Raw genomic sequence first — 20,601 nt, forward strand, 5'->3', positions numbered from 1 at the left:
TTTCAAATTGAGGAACTAAGTCAGGGGAAAAGAATCCAGATTTTTGCTTTTTCTCTTCCTACCTATCTTCTCATATTTAAAATATCATACATTTTCACCTTCACATATTTAAAGTGCTATACATTTATTAGTTCTTGTTTGTCAGCCCACAGTTTTATGACTCCCCATACAACATCTGAATATCTCATAAAATAAGAGTCCAATTCGCTTGTTTAGAAAAGTTTTAGTGGGTTATCAGCCATGGGAGTAACCGTGGCTACATGATGTATGCTTGACAACCTAAATGTATACTTTTCAGGTCTGTGGTTCTACATAAGCCTCAATCCTATCTCTACCTTTATCTCTTCTACCTTAGTCTGCCCCAGGAACTTCAGAGAAAGGAAGGATAATGAGTCAAAGCAAATGGATCAAATTGCCTACTTAATCCATTCAGTGTTCTCTGGAAAGCTTCAAATGCACTTGTCTTTTGAAACAGAATGAAAAACCAGATCCCACTAATGATTCTCCCTGGCTGAACTCAGCAGCTATCCTCAGAGTCAGGGCTAAGGACAGCCTGGGGAGTTTTATTATCAGAAAAAGCCATGTTACCGGAAGAATGCAGCTTGACTTCAGGAAAATTTCCAAAGCTTTCCATGTTCTTGACCCTAAGTCTGCAAATGTCTTATCTAATAAACATCAAAATGTGATCTGATGTTAAAAAAATTACCTGTAGGGAAAAATATGCCTGTGATTCTCCGCATATTTGTATTGAATATGAACAATTAGATATCCTGTAACTTATCACAGAAGCAGTTACCTCTGAAAACACACCTTTCTAAAGATCAAGATTCAGTATTTCAGATGTTTTTAGGGGGAGGAATTTCAGGAATTTCAGGTCAGAATTCCCTGTAGGGAAAGAAAAGTCAGTGCTTTGGTCTTGAGCAAAGAAACCCAGGCTGAGATGGTGGACTTGCTTTTTCTCTCGTTCTAAGGTTTTTTTTTTTTCTGAGACAGTCTCAATCTGTCGCCCAGGCTGTGGTGCAGTGGCCAGATCTCAGCTCACTGCAAGCTCCGCCTCCCGGGTTCACACCATTCTCTTGCCTCAGCCTCCCAAGTAGCTGGGACTACAGGCACCTGCCACCTCACCCGGCTAGTTTTTTCGTATTTTTAGTAGAGATGGGTTTTCACCGTGTTAGCCAGGATGGTCTCAATCTCCTGACCTAGTGATCAACCCGTCTTGGCCTCCCAAAGTGCTGGGATTACAGGCGTGAGCCACCGCGCCCAGCCTTGTTCTAAGGTCTTGTTCCCTCATTCTTGGCTTAGTTCCTGCTTGCCTGTAGATCTCAGCTTAAGGTATTTCCTGATTAACTCAGATCGATTTTCCCTCATCTCCTACTCTGTTCTGCAATAATTGTAACAATGTTCACAGTGAGCCTGCTGACCTCTTAGTAGCACCACCAAACTAAGCTCTAGAGTGCTTGCCCCACCTTCATTTCTCTATCCCCAGAGCCTGGAACTTGACTGGGGTTTCTCAGTAAGCTGTTGATAAATGTATGTCTGAATGAATGAATGAACAAATAAGCATTTTGATAGGATTGCCTTTCTCAAGCTGAATGATAAAAGTAAAATGAGTTTGAATTTAAAGAGTGCATTTTTTTTGCATGTCTTCATATTCACAAAAAAGGGGCCTGCCACTTAGTTTGAATCCACCATTTAGGGGCAGAAACAAGAAGGAAAGAAATCAAATCCCAGGGAACAGTATCACTCAATAAGAGAACATAAGGACCATAGTGAAAACAGGAGCTTGAAAGCAGGCAGAGTGTGATGATGTCTGTAACGATGTTTGGGTGTTTATCTACATAAAATCATAACTCAGGTATCCGAAATGCTTAGAGAAAAGGGTAAATTTCATTCCCTAGTTAGGTAAGATTTTACCTCAAATACTTTTTAATTTTTTTTTCTTTAACTCCTGTTGCTGAATTTGGTATTCATGTTTTAAGACAGTTCACCAGGATAAGCATAGCTGTTATTCTACAGTAAGATAACTGTAAACAGTGGATGTCCCCATAGCTTCCTGGTAAATTATTTATGGATGGTAGAATTCTGAAGTGTATGTGGCTCACCAGTATGGCCACAGTCTCGCAGCCTGTATCTGAGGTAAGGCAATTGAATAGGGCAATGTCAGAGCTGAAAGGAATTGATGGATCATCCAGTCCAGTTTTGCTATTGTACAAATGAGGACACCGAGCCTTGGAGGGGAGAAGTGGTTGTCCAAGGTCTCTTAGTAGCAAGTGGACAAATCTGGCTCCAACTCAGTTCTGCTCAGTTTCTATTCAGGCCCTTCCACTATCATATGTGCAGATTTTGAATCCTGCAGAGATTTACTCAAAGATCACAAGACTCACAGCCTACAGAATTAACCAGTTCACTCTGAGGAGCCTGAGGCTCAGCATTGGATCCACAAGGAGGTCTTAATCAGGACGGTGATCAGATGAGAATTCTTCCTTTTCTTCTAATAAATACAGAGAACAGGATCTAAGAAAAGTCCCAGCTGGAATTGGTGAAGATATAGTAACCTAAATATATTCTTTGACCATGCTCGCCAACCCAGCCAGCCTCCACTCTCTTCACATTCCCTTTTCTTCTGGTCTCAACACCTGCCAATTCAAGTGGGACTAAGTCGAATGGTTGTTTGTTTGCTTTACTACTAGGCACATGTGAGAGGCTGCCTAGTGTTGCCTTTTTCCAGGCAAACAATCATCATGCCAGGACACTCAGGCAATTAGATCCTTCTTGGTTGGGTAGGATTTCCAAAATTTAGCTGGAGCAGAATCTGGTCATTTCCTGATGTTTTCATATAAAATTTCTAAATAGCTCTGGTGAGTAACTCAAATATATGAGACCCATATATATGAGAGGGTGAATACATGTACATACACATACACACCCCACACATACATACACATATACACACACCACACACACACACCACACATACATACACATAGACATACATACCACACACACATATATATGTACTACACACACACCACCCCACACATACATACACATATACATACACACCACACACGCACATATACATACTACACACACACCACACCACACATACATACACATATACATACACACCACACACACACATATACATACTACACACACCACACATACATACACATATACATACACACCACACACGCATATATACACACTACACACACACCACACCACACATACATACACACCACACACACACCACATCACACAAATACACACATCACACACATACACACCATGCATGTATATCACATACCTATACATATACACACGCCACATGTACATACACACACACACACATACACCACACACTACATGCCTACCACACATAGACATATACTTGCACACAACACACACAGCCACACGTGGAAAGCAAATACTTTTCATTGCCTGGAATATAGATAAACATCCACAAGGTCACCAACACTGATAGGAGTAGAGAACTTTACACATGTATATACACACTCCACACCTATACACATCACACACACACACACACACCACTCACATCCACACACCCCACATCATACACACATACACACATACATCACACACATACATCACATACATATATGTGCATACATACCACACATATATACACATATACACACATATCACACACATACCCCATACCACAAATATATACATATATCACACCACATACACATACACAGCAATGTACATAAAACATACACATGTAAACACCACACACGTACACCGCATACCACACATCTATACATGCACACTACACATATACACACCGTGTACATAAACACATAACACACACCACACCACACACATATTCACACACACTACACGCACAACACACACAAATACTCACTCACCTTCTAAGACTGACAGATGACCTGAAAACAAGGTAGAAGGTGGCACCCAGCATATATCTTCAGGCCACAAAGAGGGAAGCAGTGTGAACTGATGGAAAGCATGGGGCTTTTGGAGTCAGATATATGGGGCTCTAATTCCATCTCTGTTATTTACCTGCAACGTGTCCTTCAGGGAATTAATCAATTCTCTCTGAATCCCAGTTTTCCCATTTGTGAAGTAGGCACATCACACTTACCCTGTAAGGCTGGTGTGAGAATTAAGTGGAAAAACATGTGCACACCACTCCCGACATGCTATCTGTCCCAAAGCTCTGTACTCCTGTCAGTGTTGGTGACCTTGTGGATGTTTATCTATATTCCAGGCAATGAAGTGTGTTTGCTTTCCATTTGTTACATGGAGATAGAAATTCCATCTGTGTTTATAATCCTCACTGGAAACACATTAATTTCAAGATAACAAAAATGCCTCAAATCAGTCTATTGTGTAGAAATGACTAAAATATACAATGCAGGTACCAGTTGTGTACTTTTCTCCATGTGACTCTTTTAAAAGACCTAGCGGAGTAACAGAAACATGGCTGGATTCTCGGGCCGTAATAAATGTGAAAAGGATGGATGGGATGAAGATGATTCTACAACATATGGAAACAAATTCTAGGCTCTGCAAAGGGTCCTCGCTTCTAAAAGAGTAGCCTCCGTTCTCTTGGCATATCACTTGTCATAAAAATCCAGTTAAAATGATTACTATCCTTCACACAACACATTTTATAGCTACATAAGAACCTTTGGTATCTTCTTGAAAATCTGAAGTCTAAGATGGATTTTTTTTTTCTTCTAAGTCTGCTCTTGCCCTGACAGTCCATTCTTCACAGGCAGCCAAAGTGATCCCTTAAAAATCTAATTGAGATCACATCACTGCCCCGCTTATAACCTTTCTTTCACTTCTCCTGGAATAAAATCCATCAACAAGGCTTGCCGGATGGAGGTCCCAGCCCCCTTAGCTCCATCTGTTACCCCTTTTCCCTGCTCATTATGCTGTAGATACTTGGGCCTTTTTGCTGTTCTAACACACTAAACTCTTTTCTACCTCAGGGTGTCTGTACTGCTTTTCCTCTGTTTAGAATGCTCTTTTCCTGCTTATTTGCATGAGGGTCCTTTTAGCACTTGTATTAAATCTTTAGAGAGGTTTAACAATCCCTTCTATATTCTATATATTCCCTGCTCATAGCTCTCTATTTCCTTCATTACACTTACATGTTTTGATTAATTGTCTGCATTCCTCACTCCTTTGAAATGTTAACTCCCGGGCCCAGTGCAGTGGCTCAAGCCTGTAATCCCAGAACTTTGGGAGTCCAAGGCGAGTGGATCATTTGAGGTCAGGAGTTTGTGACCAGCCTGGCCAACATGGTGAAATCCCATCTCTACTAAAAATACCAGAATTAGCCAGGAGTGCTGGCACGCGCCTGTAATCTCAGCTACTTAAGAGGCTGAGTCAGGAGAATCGCTTGAACCCGGGAGGCGGAGGTTGCAGTGAGCTGAGACTGTGCCATTGCACTCCAGCCTGGGCGACAGAGTGAAATTCCGTCTCAAAAAAAAAAAAAAAAAAAAAAAAAAAAGAAAGAAAAGAGAAATATAAGCTCCTGGAGGACAGGGATTCATTATTGGATCCTCAGTATGTAGTACACTTGAGTATCTGTTAAATAACAGAAGGAACAATAGCTCAAGCCCAGATATAGATTTTACTCAGAGCAATATAAATATAAACATAAAGGAAACTATAACCTTTATGATAAGGATCCTGTTCTTGTCTTCCTTTCATTTCCAATGTTATCTTTACACTGAGAGATTTAATGTCCATGTTGATAACTCATTTAATAATCTAGCCTTGAACTTCCTGGATATTCTCCCCTAGATGTGAAATTTTTCACTCTTGATCTACTTCAACCATCTCCTTCTACTTTTAAAATCTTAAGTTCCAATAGTCCACCTGTGATCATAAACTTCTTGCCTTCTAGTTTTCTTACTTTCATTTCACCTGGAAACTCAAGGCATAGGGAGTCTCACTGGGATCTGAGTCAGGGTTCAGGAAACCAAGGCATCAAATTAAGAGGCAGAGCATCTGCACCTGTCAGGGGGCAGGGATGTAAAAGGGCATGGGTGCTCAGGATGTCCAAGAGCAAAACTTGGATACCAGAACGCGGTCAAACCAACAATTTTAACCCAAACGTATACAGATACAGGGGCAGAGAAGACACAGCATCAAAACCAGTTTCTGTCAGGCAGACAGAAACTGGAAGACTTACATAAGGGGCCAGAGATAATGATTGGTGATTTTCATTGCTTCCCCAAGCTATCTGCAAACTACTGGAATGGCTAGAGGGAAGGGAACAGGGGTGGAATTGGAGTTCTTGGAAACCCAGAGCCACCGCTTACCAATTATGATGACTTGGCTTCTGACTCTACCATCTCACCAGATCTGCCTCTTGCCAATGATGTCCTTCAATCCAGTTCCAATAGGCAGCTTTCAGTCTTCATTTTCCTGGGCCTCTTGTCTCCATTGGACTTTGCTGATGGTCCCTTCCTTCTCAAAATGCCATACTCTCTAGGCTTCCATGACACCACATTCCCTAGTTCTCTTCTGACCACTTTGACTGCTTCTTCTCTGTCTCTGCCAAGGAATACTGACTCTCTTTCACCTTCCAACTTGTGTTCCTCAAGGTCTGCTTGTGTCTTCTTGTTCCTTAATTTTACCAATTCTTAACAGCGATCTCTTTCACTGCCATGTCTTCTACTAACTCCAAAATTCTCGTGACTATGAATACCAAATTCACATCTCTTGCACAGTTCTTTTATGCCTGAGTTTCAGAAATGCACGATCACTCTCCCTGGATTTTTCCCAGACACCTTAAGCTCAACATGTCCCAAAGAGAATTCCTAGTCTTCCTCACACAATCTCCTATTCTAGTACTGCTTATTTTAGTTGGAAGTTCTATCATCCATGCAGTCACCCAAGCAAAAAATCTAGAATTCAAACTTGACTGGTTCCTCTCCCTCACTACCCATATCTATCATTTAATTCACTCATTCAACAAACTTTAATCAAGCCCTGTGATTTACCAGGTATTGTTCTAATTGTGGGCTAAATTGTGGTAAGTGAAACGGATATAATTTCTATCTTCATTAAGAATATCAACTACTGGATGACTTTGTCTCTAAAGTGATTTTTTTCCCCAGCCCTCCTCTTTTTTTTTTTTTTTTTTAACTAGCAGTAGTTGGCTTGTAATAGATGCTCAATTAATCCTTATTGAATGAATGAATACATGAGGATGTAACTATCTGAACATCTGCTGTCTACATAGCACAGAATATGACACAGCAATTTGATGCCATTAAACATATTTCTAAGCACACATTATGAATGAATAGAAGCCAAAACATCTGGCCAATTTAGCTGGAATACCCCCAGTGAAGCATTAGTATGCTTTATCTGTGTTATGCAAACACTCAGATGGTCGGGGCTTCCGTGGAATTGACTGGGTGTTTTGGCACAGCATAGGCTCAGCCAGACCAGTCTTGATCTCTTCCAGGGACAAATTATGTCTCTGAATTGCACATATGGCTCACTGACTTCTAGAGTTAGGCATAAGTACAAACACTGAATACTTGTGACTGTTTTAATAGGCTCAGTAATTTCCAAAATATTATTGGTGGCACGTGGTTATTCATGAATATCAGCACACATTCACTGGCTCTTCAGTCTGAAGGCATCAAAATGAATTCAGATTATTCGTGCTGAAGATGGCACAGATGGGCTACATCCAGGCAAAACTTGGGTATCATAAAAAATACATGGTATGATTAAACAAGAATAACAATCTCTAGCTAATAATGACATCTCGTAGAATAGGTATTTGGTGGCTTCAGGAAATATCTTTAGGAAATCAGCAAATAAATATTTCAAGTACTCCTATACAATTTAACCAGATCAATCAACTATAGAATAAAACCAAGAACCTCCACCTCCCTCTTCTTGGCTGTCAGTTATTAGTAGCAAGTTCATGTACAATACAGATTAGAACATTAACGAATTATCTTAATTCCTACAATCAGTTTAACTGGAGAGAGATTCTTCAAAAATAAAAAAAAAAAGACAAAACAAAAACTAAAACTGAGAGAGACAACTTTATGCTGAGGTCTTCAGGATGAGGCATGCATTTCTTTCTCTTTAAATAATCAGCATTCAGACCCAAGCTAACAACACGCAAAAGCAGCAGAGAAGACACTGTCAGCTGGTCATGCACCCACTCCAGGAAGTATATAACACCATTATTTTATAAAACAGCAAACTGTACCATGCATACCAACTCAGAGATGGAAAGAAACTAGGCATTGCAATCAGTTATGACTTGTGTGGGCATAATAATTTTGGGGTGAAATTAAACACTCGTAAAAAAGCTGTCAAAGACCTAAGAGTCAACTCTTGCAAGGCATGCAGCCTGGATTCAACCTGCAGCTTTTCCCAGTGGAATATGGCCCACCTCATAGTTCCTCCCTCACAGATCCAGAAAGAAACCAAAGATAGCCTAGTCTCAGAGTGCCCCATCAAACTTTCAAATGCAGAAGAAAGAGGGGAGACTGTCAGCATTTTAACCTTTTCCATTTAAAAAATTTTTAGGCAGACAGATTTTTCTTACCTACAAGTTAATGAGAAATGTTCAGGTCTATGGAATTTAAAAATTAACCCTTATATGTCTTCATAAAACTCCAGACACTATTGGCTGGGTACTTCATGGTACTCTCAGCTTCTGCTTGGTTGAGGATCTTGTCAGAAACTGTCAGATAACTGTTAGATAAGTGTTATATATTGGCTATCTTTATTTCTTTCTCTAAAAATGTATAGTACAGTCACACCATTGAACTTACATGAATTCAACTAAATGTGCTGTGTCTAAGAGGTAAAAGGGAAAATCCATATTAGAGCAGGTAATTTTGCCACGGCTCTGAGCAAGCATTCTGGGAGAACAGAATCTCTGTGTCCACCTTGGTTCTTGACCTGGCTCAGCCTCAGTTCTCTAAGTGCCTCTTGGAGTCTGAGCATCTCATTGGGTTTAATGTGATTTCAATATTTGAATAAATTATTTAAAAATAATTTTGGTTATTGGTGATCTACTCCTTATGTACTGACTTTGTAGCTCTGTCCTTCATAGAAGATGCAAATCCGTGTTATATAAAAATAGAATCATGTGGGCAGCTTTGAAATTGCATGCTCCTACTGAACTCCCTGACTCCGACCATCACTTGGTGCTACTTTCCTGTTTCCAAATCAGCAGTGCCCTCCTGATTTTGAATCTCAGAGGGCGATGCAGAACTGATGATGGTCAGCTACCGAAAAAGGGACATTATCATGTACTTGACCCTCCCCTTTAGTTTAACAACAGAGGGTTTATTTTTCCCAACATGAGTGGTTTTTTGGTAAAATTACAATTCAGCTTCACATAATATTTATTTTTAGCTAGGTTACAAAAAAAAAAAAAAAAAAAAAAAAAAAAAAAAGAGAGAGAGAGAGAAGGTGTTAGGAACCCTCTGGCATTTCTGGCATTTCCTGAAATTGCACAGGAGGTTAATTCTGTCCTGAGGAGACACAGAGATAGTTTGATCATTTGCAATTATGGTGCTCATTGGAGAAAAGGTTAAAGATGAATCAGTTTTCTCTGAGGCGTCTGGATTGGAGATGCACACGAGCATGCATTCATGGCCAAGCAGAAGGAGGAAGAGAGGACTTACATTCTGTTTCCCCACGATATTATCAAAGGGTAGCTCAGGGCTCCAGGATCCTTCAGTGAACGTGGCCCCACTGTTTCTCCGGTCTGAGGAGCTCACTGACTCCTTGACGATATCTTCAGGCAAGGACAGCAGGCTGTCCTCAGGCTGCTTAATTAAATAAGTCTCGATATTATGCTTCCTCAGGAATTCATTCCTCTCTTTACCGTGACCCTCTTCCACGTTATAGTCACCGTTGAGGCAGTCCAGCGTGGCTTTGGAAATGTGAATCCTCCTGTGTGTAGAAGGCATAGGTCATTACACACTCCTGATGTTGCCTGCAAAGGCTATATATTTTTTGTCCTATATTATTAGAACATGTCCTCAAGGACAATATTTGTCTTCCTAAAAAGTAGAAAGAATAAAATAAAATAGAAGCATAAATTCATGAGCACAGTATCACGGACATCGCCCCAAGAGACACTGTTGCCTCTGATAAAATACAGCCCTTCTGAGTGACACCTAAGCACATCTTTTGGCTCTTCTTATGATTGTCAGCCTGATCCCAGCAAACTTTACAAAACAGTGATTTTTGTTTTTCAGTGGTGTTGATTATATCGGAAAAACAAGTGCTGCAAATGTTTCTGAAACCCAGTGGCAATTATTATCCAAATCACCAAGCAAAAACAGTTCTTTCATCGTCTTGGAACCTGTCCTAGCATTTCAGTCTTCGTGTATTTGTATCTTGTTTCTCCAACTTGTCTATATTCTTCTCAAGGGTGATTCTGATAAGTCCATAGGGCTCCACTAAGGGTCCTTTGGGAAAACCACTTTGGGTGCAATTTCCCCTATAACATGTATACTATAAGGAGCAAAGAACAAAGCTGTGGACATGTGCAGGCTGGCAGCTGACTGGGCTCACTCACAAGTGAAGTGACTCATGGCTGCACAGTTGTCAGCCACCGTAGCTCATGACTCAGGCTTCCTTTTTAGCAAAATAACATATGACATCAGGGCCTTGAGGATTGAACTTGATTCATGGAAATTTCACATGGTAAATTCTTCTGGGGAAGACTTTTTCTGTCCTCATAACTGTCTAACTCAATCAGACTACTTATTGGGTTATAATGTGGTCTGGGTAGACCAGCAAGGCAAGGTGGTTACAAACATGGACTTTGTTGCTAGATCTCCTGGATTCAAACCCAGCTCTGCCACTTGCCAGCTGAGAGATCTTAGGCAAATTACTTAACCTTTCTATCAGTCCATTTTCTTACCCGTAATATGGGAAACATAATAGCACCTATCTCTGACCATCATTGTGATTATTACACAATTTGATTTGTGTAAGGCAGTCAAAACAGTGCATGGTACAATATATACACTATAAAAGCAAATATGTAAGTTATTAAGAGTATTCTAAGAAATGCCATTGTCATCATATTACTGTTGTGTATTCCATGCCTCCTCGAGGCTTACAGAAGACTATTGTCAGGCCTTCTGAATAAGAACTCCAAGCTTTCATTCTCTGGCTCTATCACTTCAAAGCTCATTTTCTGACACTCCTCTAATATAGCTCTCCTACGCTCTCTCCAGCTATTCAAGTAATTGGCAATTCTCCAGATTCAATGTGCTATTTAGTGCTTACTAACAATTTCCTACTGTCCAATTCAGCTCAAAAGTCATTTTCCTAAGTTTACTTTAGTATTCATTTGAATGAAAGAATGCTTAATATTTTGATTGGCTTTTGTAATGCTAAGAACAATACATCCAAGTAAACAGAGAAGTTTTTAAAAAAAATTTTAGAGTGGCTTTTAAAAATTCATTGTAGTGGCTCATGCTGAGGAAGCCGAGACAGGTGAATTGCTGGAGCTCAGGGGTTTGAGACCAGCCTGGGCAACATGACAAACACCATCTCTACAAAAAAATACAAAAGTTAGCTGGGCGTGGTGGTGCATGCCTGTACTCCCAGCTACTTGAGAGGCAGAGGTGGGAGGATCACTTGACCCCAGAAAGTTGAAGCTGTAGTGAGCCAAGATCATGGCACTGCACTCCAGCCTGGACAACAAAGTGAGACCCTGTCTTAGAAAAAATAAATAAATTCATTAATTAAATAAAATGCAGTTTACTTTTAGCATTAGCTCTGTTACTCCCTCTCATCCTTCTAACCCATTCTGCTAAATCCTTCCTTACAGAGAGAATAGTTCATTGCAAAGAACATATGAAAAAACAGAAAGTACAAACAAATCATTTCTGATAATTTAAGCATGTTCTCCACATCTTTCACATAAATATCTTGATTGATTTCAAGTGCAAGATGTTAAAAATAAGTGTGTGAAAGATGTTTTCGCTCTCTTGAGAAATGTGCTGAATAAATACAAAATATTCCCAAGATGCATTTTGTTAATACATATGAACTCAATAATATTGACCTGGGAGAATAACAGATGGTTTGACCTTCCATGAGATGGAAGTCCTCGCCTGCTTTCTCAGATGAATCTCAGAGTTAAGACTGGAAGCTGATCTTTTCTCCTAGGCAAAATGAACCTGGTAGGAGGGTTTTCTAAAGCACCATGGTTGATTTTCTTTTCAGATAATTAAGTTTGATTTCAACCCCATTTAGCATTTTCTCTGGATTCTACATTTTTATTATTCTGCTGTCAGTACGCAGGGGGACAAATACTTCCATATATTAACTCAATATTATGTTTTCACTAGTGAAAGAGATCCTTGCCTTCACTGATTCTTCTGCTGAAATGCTAATCAATATACACCTAAATATTTTGGTAGAAACTGGGTTTTATATGTTTCTTTTCATCTTTGTTACTAACTTGAGCTTTGGGGTAAGGCATTTGCAGATGAGATTCTGTAGCTTGCATTTCTTTCTAAGGAAATGTGTCAGTTTTCAGGCAATATTCTCATATATTGAGTTTCAAGTAAACTTGGCATTTTCTGATAAATTTTAATGCTAGGATATAATAAAAGTAGTCATGATACTAAATTAAGACCTAACAATTGTGTAACTCTTGCTTTGCATAGACGTTATCTAGTAGCCAAAGGTATTACTGTGTGCCCCATGGATTATCTCATATCATTTCCGTTCTTCAAACAACCGGTATTAGACATTTCTTTGTCTCATTTTGTAGTTGCTGAAACTGACCCAGAAGTAACAAGTACATATTTGGCCCCAAATCATATTAGATATTAGTGGCAGTGCTGGATTGAGATAAGTGCTTTTACTTTCAGTGTCTCTCCACCACCCTGGAACTGTATTATATGGTAACACTACCACCACAACCACAATTCATATTTACTGAGTACAGGACAAAGGACTTTATATGCATTGTCTCATTTAACACAAAGCTCACAAATGGTGATCTTCATGGTGTGGTACTAAGGCCAGCAGTTTCTACTGGGAACTGGTAGAAAGCATCATCTTGAGTTCCGTGCCAGACATACTGAACCAGAAACTCTGTGGGTGGGGTCCAGCAAGCTATGGTTTAATAAGCCCTAGGGTGATTCCAGTGTTGAAATTTGAGAACCATTGTTCTAGAAACCCAAGGTTCAGAGGTGTTAAAGAAGAAGACGATAAAAAAGCAGAAGAATATAAATCAAAACAATATCAAACCATGGTGAGTTTGGAGTCCTGTTTTGACATTCTTACATTTTGCACACTGACAACATCCCATGGCTAAGCAGAGCTGGATGCTATATTGAAGGCTAGACTAAGTGCTTTTTAAGCACAAGCACATTTGAAACTGCATTTTTAAGGCTGATAATGTTTTCAGTCCAAACACAGTGAAGAAACTGGGAAGGGCATGAAGTACTTGCCACAATCTTCCAGCCTTCATAACTGGTAAGTAGTAAACCCACGGTTCAGACTCATGACTCATGATATTAAAAATAAGGGTGTGAAAGATGATTTAAACTCAGTCACTTTTCTGTTTATTTTTACAAGTTATTTTATTCATTTCTCTTCTCTTTCAACTTTTATTTTAGAATTGGGCAGTATATGTGCAGGCTTGTTACAAAGCATATTGTATGATGCTGAGGTTTGGGGTAAGACGAAACCCTCACACAGGTAGTTAACATAGTACCCAACAGGTAGTTTCTTGTCCCTTGACCCACTCTCTCCCTTCTCCCTCTAGTAGGCCCCAGTGTCTATTCTCGTCTATGTACTCAATGTTTAGCTCCCACTTAGAAGTGAGAACATGTGGTATTTGGTTTTCTATTTCTGCATTATTTTGCTTAAGATAATTTCTTTCAGCTGCATCCACGTTGCTGCAAAGGACATGATGTCATTCCTTTTTATGGCTTCATAGTATTCCATGGTGATGTGCTGATTTAAACTTGGTCACTCTTCTGTTTCTTAATGTTATTGAGAACAGTAGCTAAACTGGCTTTCAAATATCAAAGCAGAATCTTACAAACCCCAAAAACAGATTCTAAGGTTTGCAAAAGGAATCTGTTGAGTATATGGGCAATTCCCAATTTGGTGATGCTTTTAAGATACAGGCCTGGAAACACAGATGAACTGGCTATCTTGTTTGTCTAAATTCAGCAGGTAGTTGCTTGTGGGAAAATCCTAAAGAATGGAAAGATTTAAGAAACCCAGCAGTAACACATCAGGCCTTCCTCAATTCTAAACCTGTCTGACAAACAGCCACATAGAGTGAAGGATCCCCACAAGAATAGTAACTGACCTGGGGCTGTCCCTGCACAGTGTACAAAGTGCTTCATACACATTGCCTGAGGTAATCTTCAGAGGAGACCTGTGAGGTGGATTATGCCCATTTAGCAGATGAGAGAACAAACTCTCATGGAGGAGGAACATAAGTTCACAAGGTAGCAAATTATAAGTATTATTATCTCTCTTCCTGCAGTGGAGAAAGTTAGACTCAGAAGTTAAGCACTGACCTGAGATCACATAGGTAGAGTGATGCAAGCCAAGTTCACACTAAAATCACATGCCAGGTGCTGTGCATGCTTTACACAACTTGCTGAAGATGACAGCGTTTAGCATGGGGCAGAGAGGGAATCCTAGTTACTCTGATTCCACCACTTGTTGTCTTTTTCCCCCATGTTAACATATTACTTGATATTAAACATAATTTGCAAGGAATGATGGCACATACCAGAGAAATCTGTGACTCCAAGGGCAGGTCTAGGGGTAGGGAAAGGAATATGTGGAAGTACACTATCTCTCTCTCTCTCTCTCTCTCTCTCTCTCTATCTATCTATCTAAATATCTATCATCTATCTATTTATCTATCATCTATCTATCTCCATCCATCCATCCATCCATCATCTTTAAGAGAGGCTGCAGAAAATCACACTGGCTCACATATATTCGAGATCTTATTAGGTCCAATCTGTGTAAACAGAATCTTGATACGACTTTTCAAGACTTACCTTAGTTGCAGTGGCCTTTGCAGATCACTAGCACCTTTGGGGATCCTATGTCAATCAATCTTGACAGCCAAATTTGAAAAGCTGAGTTTCTAAGGAAGAGCCTGAATTTCCTCACTGAGTCCTAGGTCATGCATGGAAAGTCAGTAGGCCTTAATCCTGGGTGCCCATTAGAATTCACTGAAGAACTTAAAATAGTTCTTCACAGATTTTGCTTTAAATAAACTGGCACAGGGCCTGGACACTAGTATTTTTTAAACGTTCCTTTGGAGATTCCGATGTGCAGCCAAGTCTAAAAACCAATGCTGTGCAGGGCACAGACCTGAACCCCTCAGTATTATTGTTATTCCGTATCCTTGTTGCCTCTGATGCATTTTACTAGATTTTGGAAGCTAATAGTTGTTTGATGTTTCAATGTCTGGTCTCCTTCCAAATAATTGCTTCCCTGAATTTCTGTAGACGGGAAACCCACTGTCACAAAATGAGCAAATGACAACCATTAAGCATGAAAAGGACTTTGCTTTGTCTTACCCAGGGATTCCTCCAGATTCGAGTTTGTTTGCAATGTCCACATCCCAAGACCAGACATCAAACTGCCACTTCCTTAGTCCCAGAACACCACACAGCACCGAGCCTGAGTGGATTCCAATCCTCATGTCAACATCGTGTTTTGTCCTTGACCGCACATACCTGTTGACATAGGTAAATGGAGAGACACATGTGTAAGACCAGAGTGGGCATCCTTGGCTCTGCACTTTCAATGTCTCCTCTTCCATGAAGCCTTCTTGGGTTCTTTAATACCTGGAAGGAGTCTCTCAACATCCTTAGCCTTTTATCTGTACTTTTAAGGGCTCTTTGAAACCTTCCTCCAAAACCTGCTGTGTAACCTCTGTCTCAGGGAATGCCACCAGCATTTTTTTCTACCCAACATTAACCTGTGATAGATTATTGATTTCATAGTTCATTCCACATTCCATTTCCAACCAAAATGTCAACTGTTTCCTTCTTTCTAGCTCTTCTGTGACTTAGTTCAGACCACCATCATGCCTGAGTCTGGGATCCCTGCCTCAGCCTCACCTCTTTCCAGCCCATACTGTCATGGTTTCCAGTTGCTCCTTCTAAACACAAATGTGACCTCATTACCCCATCACTCTCTTCTGACCTACTCCTTAGAGCTGTGGTCTCCGAAATAGAGTGTTTACATCCCAGGGTTGAGCTGGGTCATCCATTGAGATGCAGGAAGAAAATGTTAGAACTTCCATTCACAGCTTTTGTTACTTATTTTGAAAAACTTTACCAACATTTGATATATACATTGATACTGGAAACTTAGTGGGTACATGTCTGGTCATCCTCTGACTCTAAGTATGGAGGAGGCATCTTGAGAAGACAGAAGAATTTCTACCATTGGATGATTTCCTGTAGTCCTGAGCATTCTTTCTTTTAGAGTATTTTGAACAATTTTAGTTTATGATTAAATGATGTCATTTATACAGAAAATCAAATGGTAGAATATAATACTTTTTAGTAGAATTACTAGAAAAACCTTCATTGCCCCCCAAATGCAATGATTATCTGACCTCAAAATGCTTAAAAGAGTTATCAGACTTAAAGTTGAACTATTCATTTGTCTTTGACAAGAAGACAAGTGTTCCAGATTTGCTGATATTTTTGTGATAATGAGTCGCCATTGATATTCCTTCTAGCATATATTTGGAAAAAACCCACAAACTTGCTTATTTTATTTCTTCCAACTCAAGATGATGACTTAAGAATGAGCAAGAAAGTAACTGATTTTTAAAGAAATTGTTGCTCTGAAGAAAGCATTTTGAGAATGGAAGTTTGGAAATGTTTCCATCTTTTTAAGAATTTTGTTGTAAAACCAAAGTTGTTACATCATCTATCAAAATTCTTAGAGCTGCACATTTACTAACGTTTAAATATCTTCTAAATGAAGATTTCTGATGAGGTCTGAACCCATTTATAAGGGCTTAAATCCATTTATGAGCTTGGAAAAAATTTATAACATATATGTTTAGCTCTGATAGCCATTGAAGCCTGGTATAGAAATAAATTGAACTTAAAACCTGACGTTTACATTATTATATCACAAACTATTAAAAATTTTTTAAAAAAAGAATTATGTTTAAACCCATTGCTCTCTAATAAATGGTGAAAGCAGAAAAGTCTTAATTAAATTAAATTGTAATTAATTTAAAATATTTTAAAATTGTAATTAAATTAAAATATTTAAATTAAATACTGTCATTAAATTAAAATATTTTAAAGTATTTTAATTTTCTCATTATCCTTTAAAATCCCTGTATTATGTATATTTTATGGTATATGTTTTTAAACATATGACTATAATTAATAGAATAGATAATAAATATAATTTTATTAGATATGCATATCTTCATATAATTCTATTGATAAAAATAGGGGATCAAAATATTTAGATACTACAGGTCTATAAGATACAATGGAAAATTCCTAGTCTGACACACAAAATTCCTCATGATCTGTCCAGTGCCTTAGTTATTCCTCTCATTCCTCATGCACACATTAGACTCCAGCTATCCAAACAAGAAGTCATTGTCTGAACCTTGTGTTCCTTCTTTCCTCTCTGGGACCATGGTGCTCCCTCAGTCTGGAATGTCCATTACCTCATTCAATAGAAGAGCTTCTACTCCATCTTTTAGAGTGAAGCTTGGTGTAACTCTGGCCAGTAAGCTGCCCTGATTTCCAAGTCTGACTTATATACCTTTCCCTGTGTTCTCATTGCATCCTGGGTGAACAATAATTAGGGTGCCATGTTATAATAATCTGTCTCCCCCGAACTAATTGAGAATGGGAACTTTGAACCACTACTCTTTATATTCCAATCTTAAGATTGTACTGTAGCTGGCACTTGGTTAACACTTAGCAGGTGTTTATTGAATAGGTGGATGGGTAGATGCCTGAGTGTCCAATACTTTCTATTAATGTTCACATATATCCAAGCTTTTTGATAAAGAGTATAAGACCCTTGAAGGCATTATTCCTGCCTGAGTCAGTCTTATATTCCTCACAGCCTGGAGCATCCTGCTTTTCATACAGTAGGACTTAAGACATGCAGTGTCCTTTTTTTAAAAAAAAGTAAATAAAGAATGAATGAATAATTCCATGTACTCAATTGAATCTTTGCAGCCTCTGTTCTTAAGTTGTAAGGTAATGCAAAGCTATTTACATAAGAAAGTAAAGTTGAATTGGGTTGAGAATATGGAAATATTGAAATAAATTAGACATTAGACGGGCAACTTGTGAACATTAGAAGAAATGCTTGTAATTAAAGGATGAGGATTTTCTTGATCTTGTGAAGTTCCTGGTTTCTGGGTCATTGTTTTGACTTTAACTCTTAAGTTAAAAAGCAAATGGTAGTTTATATCTACTGACAGTGAAAACTGTCGGAGCCATTTAAAAAAAGTTTGACAAGGCAAGAGAAGAAATGGCATCCAGCCTTTGAGAGGAGCACATCAGTTTCTGATGCACTTTCCCAATGAGCTTCTGTGCAGGAAGTCATTGAGAAGGGTCATTTGTGCTATCCATAGCCATGCCCACTACTATATTATTCAAGTGTATAGTAGGATTGTCCTCCCTGCATACTTTTTTAATTTTTAATTTTTGTGAATACATAGTAGGTATATATATTTATGGGGTACATGAAATGTTTTGATTCAGACAGGCAATGTGAAATAATCGCATCATGGAGAATGGGGTATCCATTCCTTCAAGCATTTATCCTTTGAGTTACAAACAATCCAATTACACTTTTAGTTGTTTTAAAATGTACAATTAAGTTATTACTGACTATAGTCTGTTGTACTATCAAATAATAGGTTTTATTTATTTTTTCTATTTTTTTTCTACCCATGAACCATCTCCACCTCCCTGCTAACCCCCCACTACCCTTCCCAGCCTCTGGTAACCATCTTTCTACTCTCTAGGTCTATGAGTTCAATTGTTTTGATTTTTAGATTCTGCACATAAGTGCAAACATGTGATGTTTGTCTGGATATTGATGTTGCTTTTGACCAATGAAATATGAGTAGAAGTAATATGTGTCACTTCTGGGCAGAAGCTTTAAGACCATTATCAACAATACTCTTTAGCATTTTTTTCTCTCCTGTATCTACCACCATGAGTCAAGGAGCTCCTGATGAAGCCTTCTTAACAGGGTCCTTGAATCAGGATAAAATGTGGTGTTATCCTGCTATCACACCCCCTCCTGTAATAAACATAAAGTGTGAATGAAAAATAAATGTTTACTGTTCGAAGTCACTGAGATTTTAGGGATGTTTGTTACTATCCTGACTGGTACAGTCATGAGTCCCAATTGATGTTTTCCTTATTACATTGTCATCACTGTAGTATGAGGGTGAATATCACAGACTTTAGTGCCGGACAGCCAAGTTCTCATCTTGTTCCATCACTTACTGGCAACATGACCTTACAGAAGTTATTTTACTTCCCTACAGATACTTTAATCTCTGCTTTGATAAAATGTTAATAATAATAACATCGTCAAGATGAGGTGAATAAACACATGTAGGGAGTTTATAACGGTGCCTGGCCTATAATAAGGACGAGTTCCTTGTCTACTATTTATGAAGGAATTGTAGCCTGAGAAAATAAAATGATTTTCCCTATGACCCAGAGCTGGTAAGTAGAATTCCAGGACTAAACTGGTACTGTTGTGTTTTTAAAACCCATACTCCTTGCAACACGTGATCCTGGACACATAGTTTAAGCTGACCCTGAGTTTCAATAGTTGTAAAATAAGGCACTACCTGATTGCTTCACTCACAGAACTATTGTGAGTGAAGAATATAATAATGGATGTTAAAGTGCTTTGCCAGCTAATGATGAGAGACTATTAAACAGCACATGGTGCTAATGTCATTAGGCAATTAACATTATACAGAGAACGCACTGGAGCATCTTAATGAAAAGACATTTAGATGATTTTTATTTTCCCCTGCAAAACAAGAAGCATAGCAAGAAGACTTAACATTTTTTTTTTTTCCACTGCATGACTTTTCTTTCTCTTTCATTTTACTTCTGGGATTTGACTTAAATAAAAGATAAGAATGAAACTATGTAAAAGTAATTAATAATTTACAGACATTGATCCTCATTAGTAAGGCTACCCCGTGGTTGCAAAGAACCACAAACACACACAATATATTTCAAGATCAGTTCTTGAGGGGAGGATCTCGGAGCATTCTTGAAGCTAAAATGGAGGCAATTCTACTCCTAGCGACAAGTCTTGTTCAGTCCTTCCGGAGCAGAGCCCCAGGGATGTTTTGCTGTGCCTAATCAGTCACAAATTAAGAGAAAAGGGCTATAGGTGACATCTGCACCTTCTCTTTCTTCTCTAGACACTCGGGTTCTGGAGGGCAGGGATGCCACGTTCCATTCCCACTTGGCACAAAGCTTAGCACACAGACATAGTGCTGAAAATTATTTATCAAGTTAATGGAGAAAGCTCAATGGC

General features: G+C 38.9%; 1 protein-coding gene across 4 annotated transcripts in view; it reads right to left on the reverse strand.

Annotated features, from left to right (window-relative positions):
* Positions 1 to 20,601, reverse strand: part of ADCY8 (adenylate cyclase 8) — a 263,968-nt gene that overhangs the window by 113,967 nt on the left and 129,400 nt on the right. For all 4 annotated transcript variants that reach the window (XM_073999461.1, XM_005564084.5, XM_005564083.5 and 1 more), the window contains exons 6-7: positions 15,597 to 15,755; positions 9,684 to 9,954 (exon numbers count right to left, since the gene is read on the reverse strand). In XM_073999461.1, the coding sequence (XP_073855562.1) occupies positions 9,684 to 9,954; positions 15,597 to 15,755 (430 nt within the window). The remainder of the gene's footprint in view (positions 1 to 9,683; positions 9,955 to 15,596; positions 15,756 to 20,601) is intronic.

Source organism: Macaca fascicularis, chromosome 8 (assembly GCF_037993035.2).
Source record: "Macaca fascicularis isolate 582-1 chromosome 8, T2T-MFA8v1.1".
NCBI classification, from domain to species: Eukaryota; Metazoa; Chordata; class Mammalia; order Primates; family Cercopithecidae; genus Macaca; species Macaca fascicularis.